Here is an 11,884-nt window from a genome sequence, read left to right as displayed (position 1 = left end):
TGTTTTAGGTTGATAAGTTAGAAACAGATCCACATGTGTATTTACAATGCGAAGTGCAGATGCACGTGTGGTGAAAAGACAAAATTACCCCTGGCGATCTGGAGAAGACTTACCAAGCTATTTCAGTTGAATTTCATTTTTAGATTGTCATTTAAATTAGAATTGTAATATTAACGTAGTTGTAAACCTTTGTGATATTAATAAATTGAAATTTTAGATTTAATTGTGAATGTATCTCGTTCCCTGTGGATTCAATCCGTGCTTGCCACATTTGTGGAAAGTCGGTTTTTATTATCTTTGGTTGACAATTTTCCAAATGCTTTTAATGAAAATAATGTTTTAAAAATACCACTGCAAAAGTTCAACCAATGCTGTAACAGAGTGATATCATAGCAAACAACATACCATGGAAAATCTCAAACCCTCTATGATGATAAGTTCAAAGAGATTCACCGGCATGCCAAAAATGCCCAGGCAATTGCCGAACAAACACAAGTTAAAATTTTTGCCCATGACAAGCGAACATCGAGTGAGACAACCGCTTAGAGCTTAATTGCAGAGCTCATAGGTCGCATCAAGGCCCTCTCACTCAAAATACTGGAGCAACCAGGCTCCCAAGGCTTCGTATTTGTTGGTGGGAGCATGGATGGATCCAACAACTTGATTCTTAGGAGTTGCCTCATAACTTCACACAAGGCATGGTTAAGAACAATAATTTCGAATTACCTTCTTTTGCTAATGAGAATGTGCATGAGTGAGTTTTTAAACTTAAGCACTTTTTTACATGTCACAATGTGCCCTCTAAGGCACTCATTGCCAAAGTCATTGTGCACCTTGAAGGTGGTGCCCTTCAATGGTATAAATGATTTGACATCATACACAGGAAACCATCTTGGAAGGAGGTAGTCAAACATCATAGAAAGGTTTGGGTCTACCATATTGGTGAATCACCATATGAAACTCAAAAATCTCAAGCAACTATCAACTTAGATGAGTACCAAGTGGAATTTGAAAATATATGCACTCTTTTTGTAACACCCAAAAATTTTAACCCCAAAATATGCGATTTTTTTTAATACATAGCGAAAAACATTTATTTTAACTTGGGTAAAACTTCAAACGGGTTACCGGTATTCACACACATTATCATTCATCTATAAATCAATTTAAATCATTCATTAAATAAATGAATCGTTCATACAATTAGTCTTAAATTTAAAAAACAATTAATCAAAACAAAGTCTCCATGATTCAAATAGTTGGTTCACGTGGCATCCCTCCAGCATCTCGCAATTGTTGCAGATCATTCACTCCTTATCTGCATGTTTATAAAATATAGGTGTCAAACCTCAATAAGTCTCTGTAAGAAATACAATAACCATGCATATATGGCATCAAACATTATTAAGAACAATTATCTTGCACATAATCATTACAGAGCATTAAACTAAACATGCATAGCCAATGCTTTTATGTAATGTATCATAAAATAAGAATAAGTACATAAATATGCATATAAATTATTAGAGTATAAATCAAACAAATCCCGACCTTAGAGAATGTTAAGGTACATAAACTAATTCAGACATGTCTGGAAATCATACATGATACATGAACCAATGCATAATGCATGAGGTAGTTTTTATCTTCTATAATTACCTCTTACTTTTGAATACATGAACCCATTACTTGCGATCAATTTAAGTTTCATCTTGAATCCCTCTACGGGTACTATTATAGATAAATACCAAAGTACAAGGCAATACCAGGGGTATTTTCACCCACACAAAATTTATATTTTATTAACTTGGTATACATATGTTTCTTGAGGCCACATCGAGCATCATCACCCTAGTCAACCAAGGGCATCACCACCCCGCCATCCTTAGAATCTCCACCTTGGATGGATACTATTAGATAATCACCACTCTAAACGGTCATCGTTAGAGAATCACCACTCTAACAATATCATTAGAGAATTGTTGCCCTAACGACATCGTTAAGGAATCATTACCCTAATAATATCATTAAGGAATCACTATCCTAATGACATTGTTATAAAATCATCATTATAATGACATCATTAAGGCATCACCACCCTAACAACATCGTTAAAGAATCACTACCCTAACAACATTGTTAGAGAATCATCACTATAATGGTATCGTTATAAAATCACCACTATAACAACATTGTTGAGGCATCACCACCCTAATGACATTGTTATCCAGTTTTAACATGCACATCACCATGCATTATTATTCAGTTTTAACATGCACATCACCACACATCATTATTCGGTTTTAAAATACACATCAACATGCATCTTGTTTAGTTTAAAACATGCACATTACCATGCATCTTGTTCATTTAAAACATGCGCATCACCATGACACATATACATTTGTGCACTCATGGCACCATATTGGTTTCTTGAACCTCAAATTCATTTATCATCATGTGCATGCATGCATTTTCATGTCTTATAGCAGATCAAATATAAGCATATGCAACATATCAAATTTGTATTCTTATAGCACTAAATTAGTTTCTTAAACCATAAGCTCATTTACGAACATCCACATGTGCAAGCATGCATATCATGTCTAATAAACATAGCACCAATATATATCATTATAATGCATATCATGATATCAAATACTCTATCATAAACTCATGTTGTAAGTCATATAATGTTACATATCATGTTCTCACACAAGCATATTAATTAGGCATGCAATTCATTTTAACATTATACATGAAATTTACAGCATATGGATCATTACATGATCCCAACTAAAGGCACAATTGTATAGCCTTATTAGGCCCACACATTATACTCTAGTGATGTGTAAGTCCATTTGGTCCAGCTTTGAGACTCACACATGTCCAACTGATCTATTTTTTGAACCATGACATGTATGCAAATAAGGGTTCTAATTTGAAACTACATGGACAAAATTTACTAGTCAATATAAATTCTATCATAACCTCAATATAATGAATTTAAATATAGGATTTTTTACTGTAGATGCACAAATGTGTTAGTTGTCTACATGCAAAAACCTAGGTCTAATCTCATTTTGAATTAGGGAGTAATAAATCTTTTATTGAAACCTATTTTATTTCCAGAGAATAGACCTATCTGGTATGACTCTACCGAAGAACTATCAGCCAATAAAATTTCATAATGAAATAAATTATATAATTTTTACTGGAGTTAGCTTGGTTTGTTTAACACAAGCTCCAAAAAGAATCATAGCAAAACTCCATCCCAGCAGAGAATTAAAATTTATGCACTATAGTCAATTTTTGTTCTTAGACATACTGTGTACAAAAAAAATTAGGTTTTGGAATAAACTTTCATGAATTTTAATTCTTAAACCTTAATGAATTAGTGCACAAGATTTTTGTCATGTCTTTTTTATTATATAAACTAACAACATAAAAATATTGGTCATAAACATTAAATAGTTTGAGAGAAATAAAATTAATCAAAACATGCAGAACAAAATTTCTATCTTGATAGAAATTCTTATTTACTTGCAGAAGTCGTATCTTATAATTCAGACCTCAAATGAACCAAAATTGTTTTCTGCTCCTATATTTATGGAACATCCTTATAAAAATTGAGATCTTTTTATTTGAAAAACCATGAATTTCTTTCAGACTGGTAAGAATAAAAATAATATAACATGCATTTTCAATAAGCACATAATTAATTTTATGCTTTTCATAAGGAAAATGCCAAAAACATGCATCTCATAATTTTAATCCAATATAAACACATCATATATACGCATGTACACATTCAAACATGATGTAAACATAAATATCTAACTCATACAATAAATAAAATCTAAGATTCACAACTTACACAAGAAAAATATATTTTTCTCAAAACTAGTTTCCAAAAAAAAAATCGAGTTTATGAAAACCTTTACGAAATTTCTAATCTATCAAAATCATATTCAATCAATGAATAAACATTTACAGTATGTTAAATACATAAACATAAATCATATCATGGATCTATATCCGAAATCACACACAAAACCCATGGAAAGTATATTTTCCTTAAAAACAATTTTTTAAAAATGAATTCCAGTTTATTGAAAACCCCTATAATCCGAAATAAATCATATCCTATGTGAACCTAGGTTGATGTACATATATATTATTATCCATCTGAGAATCACATCCCAGCATGCTCATGTTCTTTAGTATACATACATCAATAGTTAGAGTATACTTAACTTAAACACCAAAAATCGAAACCGTGGAGAGTTCCTTCTCCTTGATAACCACCTTCTTCCTCTTAGCAGCAGCAATAATGAAAAAACAACCACACTAGTACCAAGCCTATAATGGGCATAGAATAGGGAGGAAGAAGAGAGAAAATAAGGAGAGAGAGAATTAATAAGAGAGATAGAGCGGGGGGGGGGTGAATAAGGTCTTTTTATAGAGTTTTTTAAACTATGAAGAATAAGTATTTAAGTAGTTACCTATTCAATAAAATCTTGTTTTAATATTCCTTTCTAGGTGTATAGTTTCCAAAAACGTGTGGGAGGAGGAAGAGTTAAAAGTCTTCCATAAATTTTAAATGGGACTCCTAATTGACTTAAGCAAGTCCAAGCTAAATTGAGTTTCAAACCCAACATGATAACTTGTAAATTAATTCAACTTTTATTAAGTTAAAATTTAGATGGTTGTTGGGGACGTCCGACCCCCTTGAATCCTTTGATTAAGTGGAGTCCATCCCATAATGAATTTCCTTCTCATTTAAAAACTCCATCCCTAAGACTAATTAGGTTTTTAATTGAACAAGCTAAGTAGGACTCTAAATAAATTAGGATTTCATAAGAATCAAAGAAGGAAAGTAGGAAACAAATTAAGATTTCACAATTTTAATTAACTTTCTAATTCCAATTCTAATCCATTTCTAATTTAAAAATCCTAATTGAATCCAAATCCAAATGAGATCCAATTTTATTTAAGTAAATTCATATCCAAATGAAATCCAAATCCAAATCCGCATTTAATTAGGTTTCAAATTTAGATTTATATTCAATTAAATTCAAATTCATGTTTAATTAAATTTAGATTCTCATTTAATTAAATCCAAATTCAAATTCATGTATAATAAAAATCCAAATTCAATTTAATTCCAAATTCAAATTTACGTGTAATTCAAATTTAATTAAAACTCAAATTAGAATTAAATGAAATTCACTCCAAATTGAAATTAACTTTCAAATGTAATTTAAAATTTAATTAAAAATAAAACTTAAAATTAAAATTTAACCCATAATTGAGACATAAAAATTTATCTTTATTCATTTAATAATTAAGAAAAATTCTTAGGTATTATACTTTTGCCCCAGGTTAACGACGAGTCCTTGTTTAGGTCTTATGTCGATGTGCTGCAAGAGGATCTTCACATTGAGGTCCTAGTTGTAGTCGTGAGAAGTTCGGAGGAGGCTTACAAGGTGTCCAAGCTCCACGAATAAAAGCAAAACCGGCTCTAAGTGATGCAAAAGCCAAATTGGCAAATCAATCCCTATGATCGCTCTCCTGATGGACCGTCCAAACCAGAGCTAGCCAAGGAGGTACATCAACCCCTAAAATGCAGCAGATCGCTAGTGCAGTGTGTGAAGAACTCCTTAAAAAAGATACATGCTTTAATTGCAATGAGAAGTGATTTAAGGGCCACACATGCAAGCACTACCACATCTTCTAAGTGATAGAATCAAACTCTAAAGAAGAAGATCCGCTAGATGAGAACAAGCCTTGCCATGGGGTCTCCTACCTTACACTCTTGGGAGCATCTATGCCCAACACCATGTGGATACGTGACTTGCTAGGCACCCAGGAGGTGATCAAGCTTATTGATATTGTGAGCACCCACAACATCATGCACAAAGTTATAGTTCAAAAAATTTGGTGCGAAATTAAAAAGCACATTGATTTTGATGTGATGGTTGGAAATGGATCATACCTTTAGTGTGTAGAGGTTTGCTCAGATGCATGTCTGTAATCCCAAAGAGCAAAGTTTGTGTTGGACCTATACATTGTACCCATCCATGGTGTGGGCGTTGTCTTGAGTATATAGTGGCTTCAGATATTGGTCAAAGTAGCTTGAAACTTCTTTACAATGGAGATGTCATTCTGTAGAGACGAAAAGAAGGTCATACTCGCTGCCATCATACCTTCAATGACTGAAAAGGTACAACCAAGAAAAAGGATATTAAAGTTGTCTCAGGGTACCCAATGTGCCTATTTGTTTATTGCCCAAGCGATGAAGTCAAATTTTGCCCTACATATCATCAAAATTTTTATTGATTCAGTCAAGTGTTTCAATCTCCATAGTCTCAAATACTCTATGGGAGATGCACATGTGATACTATTTGACTCAGGTGGTGCAACAATTCAGAGGGTCATGGTCTCCACTTAGGGAGCAAAGTGGTGTGGAGCATGGTGGTCTGTTACAATTCATAAAATAATAGGAGACCCAAATCTAGTACCCATGATCCAAATGCCACCTCTAGAGCCTCACAAGGGTCGACCAACACAATGTGGGTCCTAGGGTGATGACATGACAACTGAAGTAACTTCTCTAGCTATGAAAATATATTAAAGTTTCTTAAGTTCTCTCTCACTCTCCCTCTATTTACCCTCTCTCTCTAGACCTCTCTGTGATATACGTGAGACCAGGCCTCCCTATGATGGTCCTTCATCCATTTCAAGGGCCCAAGCCCTTTTTGTACTCGTATTTTTTTGCGGAATGATCCCTACCTTGAAAATCGATGTAGCACCCTTGTTAGTCATGGTTCTGCTGATCAACCTTCATTACAAATATATCTCAAATATTTATACCACTCTCTAGACTTCTATCATACCTTAGGACTAGTCCTTAACCTTTCCTAAAGCCGCCTAAGCTATCTAGACTAAGACCACATCTGAAAGAGCAGTGCAGTCCCGTTTTGCCTCTTTCGATTTCTTGCACATACTCTGACCATACCTGAATGTGTAGACCCTTTTAGGACCTTTCTAGACCTACTACACAACCACTAGAATTGATCCTAGCCTTAGTGAAAACCCTACACTCGTTTGGGGCCTGAAATGCCAAAATCGCACCCTACTAATTTGGCAGAACATGTAGTTTTTACCATTGGAGCATCACAGTCACCCAACAACTTATTTTAGTGATCTCTGACCTCCAGTGGACTATCCTAACCCTGCCATACACACCTAGTTATCCAACGATCCCTTGGTTTAACTCATGTCAGATATGAAATGAAACCCTATTTTAAATAGCATCTATAGTCATTTTTAGCCTACTTAATGTCGCTGTTTCTTCAAGTCTTTTTCTAGAACCACCTTAACCCTACATCATAGTTACCCTTAGGCCTCTATCTTATCGTGTCTAGCAGGGGTCGGTACCCCCGATACATCCATCCCAACCTTAGAGGTTTAAGAATCGTAGGCACGATTCCCTTGCTTTCATCAGATTTAGACTAGAATACTCATCTATTGCTTGTCTAGGGCCTTCTGGTCTAAGCTCCAAACCGATTCAACGAATCTTGAACATGGTGCAATATTACCCAACTATTCTTCAACATGGTATGCAACAAAATTGAATAATAAAATATAGATGCTATCATGTGTAATGTATTGTTAAAAATGTTTGTAGATACCCTATGTTGCATCTCCATGTGAGCATTCAATGTCATAAGTATCATTCATTTGCAAGCATCAAACGATCATCGTTATATCCTTGCCGCCATTGAGTACTTCACCTATTGGATCAAAGCCATGTCCTTGCCCCAAGTAGAAGGTCAACATGTAGCATCATTTATTTATAAGAACATTGTGTGTCATTTTGGTGCCATAGCTATCCTCCTTGAAGAGTATTTCATTGTCAGTACTGGGTGCCATAATGGATTTAAAGAGATGTGATGCAATCTCAAATCACATTGTTCTTTGGATCTTTGCGGCTCATTATGATTGGATCCGGTTCCTCAGGTGCATCATCTAAAGTCCAGATGTCGTCTAAAGCCAGTTAGGTTTCCTTATGTGAGAATACAATTGAAAATAGTTTTGGAAAATCGATCAAGCAAGAAGTCCGGGATGTTAAGAAGTCTGATAGTAAGCTATAAGTCAGCGAGCAAGGAAACCTTCTATCATGAATTCACGTGAATAAGGATAGAGGAGAAAAACTGACCGTAGATGTAGGTCTGCTCTATAACTGAACCACATTAATTTTTTTTTGGCTATTTTTTTTTCTGGTTTGGTCATGTTTTTTGTGAAACACATGCGCTACCACTTGTTTCTAAATCAATTCTCCCCCGCATTTTAAATTGATTCTCTTGCTTCCTAATTGTTTTCTATATTTTTTAGTTTTGTACATTAAAAGATAATATTTTTATATTATAACATGTTTGCACGATGCTTCTGTATCGCTTCCATATTTGTTGCTACTCATTTTCATATTGTTTCTACTAATTTGAACATATATAACAAATATCACGATTTTTTAGAAGGTCGATATGATTTTGGAAAGGCAATATTTTCTTAATATCACCTATTTTAATAGTGTCATGTTTTTATCGATAGTAATGCAATAAAAAATTATTTTTCGTTGTCCTTTTTTTTTATATCTCATCCTTCTTCCCATGTCTTCTCGATATTGTCCAAAACAACAACAACAACAACAACAACAACAACAACAACAACGCCTTCATCCCAAACAATTGGGGTCGGCGATATAAACCAAAAAGAAAATCATTTTGGGTCCTCCACATATATCCTTCTCCTCCCATCATTTATATCCAATGTCATGTCCTCGATGAGGTTCAAAGCATTCATATCCTTTCTTATCATCTCCATTCAAGTCTTCTTAGGCCTACCCCGACCTCTTTTAGCTAATATATTTTTTTATTTTTTTAACCTTCTAACCGGAGCATCATTAGGCCTTCACCGAACATGCCCAAACCATCGTAAACTATTCTCACCAAACCATCGTAAACGATTCTCACTCATCTTTACCTTATTTTCAATGGATGCAACGCTTACCTTAAAAAAAACAGTGTTTTCAAAATATCCCGAGATTATTGATCTGCGATATTTTCCCTAAAACGAGATTTGCCGCATTGTTTTGATTCGTTTGAACGTTGAATCTTCTTCTTCGTCTGAGAGAGAGAGAGAGAGAGTCTGCGACTCTGCATATTGCAGAAGAAGAGCGCTCTTGCGATCGGATGGGAGGAAGAGGATGACGGAGGAATGCGTTCGGATCCCCCAAATCTCCGAGATCTCTCCGTCCCTCTCGTCGTTCCTCCAGACCAACTTCCGGAGCCCGGACGACCTCTCCAACTCTCGGTCGCTCGCGGCCCAGTTGCAGGACCGGTGCTCGCAGTTGGATCGCGACATCTCCGACCTCGATGACAGGATATCCGCCATCATCCTGAGCTATGCATCTCATTCCGAGCGAGTTGGAAGGGAGATCGGAGGAATCAGAGCTAAATTGGGCGACCTGTGCTCGTCTCCGGCCGTCTCAAGCCAGATCTCAGGTTTTTTGCTCCCTTTATGTTTCTTCTCTTTCATGTGCGCGTGCTTTGGAGGGTTGCTCAATATTAGGGCTTGAACGAGAAGTATGGGGTGTGGATGGTAAATTGGAGGAACGAGGGTTGGATAGAAAACTCCGAGTTTGAAAGCAAAGGGATTTCTATGTTTCGTTGACCTATTTTGGTGCATGGAAAAGATTGGTCCGAAGATTAGCTGTGTGAGTTTGATAGGGATGGATTTGTTTCTGTTTGGAAAATTGAATAAATTAGGGTCTGATTCATCAACCATGAGTTTGAATCTGTAAGGGATTTTTTTTGTCTTTTATTTCGTTCGAGTTTGATGACTGAAAGAAATTACGGTTAGATCTATGGAACTGAGTTTCGGTATGAAGGTATTTTTAGCATTTTTTTGTTTGTTGGATCTTAATGAGTGATACAAATCAGTGTTTAATCTTGGTGAACTAAGTTTGGATATGAAGGTTTTTTAGCATCATATTTGTTTCAGAGTTTGATGAACTGAAAAAGAAAAAGGTTGAAATTGACGAAGCAAATTCGATAGATAAATTTGCAAACTGGTTTTGAACATAAATTGTTTTTAAGTTTGATCAATTGAAGAAACTAGGTTTGATCGAGCAGCTTAACTTTCAAATATGATGTCTATGTTTTTTTTAGATTTTTTATTTATTTCTTCTCCTTTTTCGTGGTTTAGATGGAACTGAAGGCAGTGACTTGAACCGAAGTCAGCATCTTTTGGCTGAAGAATTGCCGGCACTTGCAAAGGAAGTGACTCGGGTAGAAACTGTACGCGCATATGCAGGTTCTTGTTGATTTTCTTGTTTCTGTAAAGTTATGATTATGCTTGAATTCCCTACTTTGTGTTTTGTGTTCATCTTTATTGGACTGTATTGATGATACTTAGGCTAGTGAGGTGCTTCTTTTCTCTTTGCTCCTTTTCCCCCTTTAGTTGTAAGCATATTATTCCTTCTCGCTGTAAGCATATTTCTTTGGCATACCAAAATAAACAATGATAACTCTAAGCATGATTTGTTTAGTTTCATTCTTTTATGCATTGGTTGCTTCATTTTATGGCCGCGTGTCCTCAGCAAAAGAGTGTAATGTTATCTCTTGTTAGAATGAAATTTTTAGTGATTTTTTCTTAATCTATTCATTAGTTTTCGCTTGTTAGTCGAGAGTTTCTGCTGGTTGTTGGCTAGGCATTATTGAACCTAGTTATAACTTGAGCATTTTTATAATTTGAGCTACATAGTGTAGTCTAAAGACTAAACATTAACCTGGGTTGTTCTTAGGTGTTACCTCTAGGCATCTACATAATTTGAGTAATGTAATTATTGCCTCATGGAACATGTGGGCTGAAATGTAAGGCTGGGAAAAAGACGAGCTGCTCATATTTGGCTCGCAATGATCCCATCCAAACTCATAAAATAGGATTGGCAAGCCAAACACGAACAACAGGTGTTCGTCTTGGCTTTCTTGGTTCATATAGGCTAGTTAAGTAGTAATAAATGTGTTTTAGATATATTTTACATCATGGAGTGTAGTATAATAAATTGCTGAAGCATTTGGCATGCAAGCAATAGATCTGGAGTTCAAATCTTACTGCTTTTAGCTTTGAAACAATGTATTTATTTTGCAAATGACCTGTTTTGACCTTAGCTTAAGGGTTTAGAGTTCAAATTCTACACAGTATATTTATTTTGTAAGTGACTTATTTTGACTTTAGCTTAAAGGTTTATAGTTCAAATTCTATTACTTCCAGCGTTGAAAAGAGATTTTTTTTTCTTTATAAACAAGCCAGCTAGAGCTCTTTATGAGCTCAAGCTTAGTTCAGCTTGCAACAAGAATCATGGCTCGTTTATTTTTTCATCATCATCATTACCCATATCAATGGAAGAACATGATCATCTAATTCCATGTTCGAAGTTTTAAGGTCATGATCAAGGTTTTAAAACCCGTGACTCGGGACTCGACTCGTTCTTTATTGACTCATGACTCGGTGGGTCAACTCGGTGACTCGGATCAGGTTTTGTTAACTTTTGATTTTAAAAGAAAAACAATATATAAATTATCATTTAAACATATAAAGGTTTGTAGAATGACTTAATTACTAGTTTAATTGATTAATAAGTAAAATAACATCAAGTAAAACTATATCTAACTTATAATTACTCATCTAATAGCAAGAAATCGAACAACCAAGCAAAACAATAATTCAATATTTCAATAGAAATAAGCCATAAAGTAAAGTTAAGTTAAAAACTTACAAGAGTAAGAGTAAAAACTAAAGTAAAGATAACCTTACT

At 34.8% G+C, this 11,884-nt stretch overlaps 1 protein-coding gene across 3 annotated transcripts in view; it reads left to right on the top strand.

The window, feature by feature from the left end:
* Positions 1-9,170: 9,170 nt before the first annotated feature.
* The window catches only part of MAG2 (RINT-1 / TIP-1 family), a 38,504-nt gene continuing 35,790 nt past the window's right edge, over positions 9,171-11,884 (top strand). The window contains exons 1-2 of one of the 3 annotated variants that reach the window (XM_089993322.1): positions 9,171-9,569; positions 10,273-10,380. In XM_089993322.1, the coding sequence (XP_089849448.1) occupies positions 9,272-9,569; positions 10,273-10,380 (406 nt within the window). In that variant the 5' untranslated portion in view covers positions 9,171-9,271. Of the gene's footprint in view, positions 9,570-10,272; positions 10,381-11,884 lie in introns of those variants that run through there. The other 2 variants (XM_089993324.1, XM_089993323.1) reach the window with 2 other exon arrangements.

The sequence above is a fragment of the Nuphar pumila genome, chromosome 17 (genome assembly GCF_984573655.1).
Source record: "Nuphar pumila chromosome 17, dmNupPumi1.hap1.1, whole genome shotgun sequence".
Lineage (NCBI taxonomy): Eukaryota > Viridiplantae > Streptophyta > Magnoliopsida > Nymphaeales > Nymphaeaceae > Nuphar > Nuphar pumila.
The sequence above is the reverse complement of the archived record's forward strand: the minus strand, read 5'-3'. Positions and strand labels throughout refer to the sequence as shown.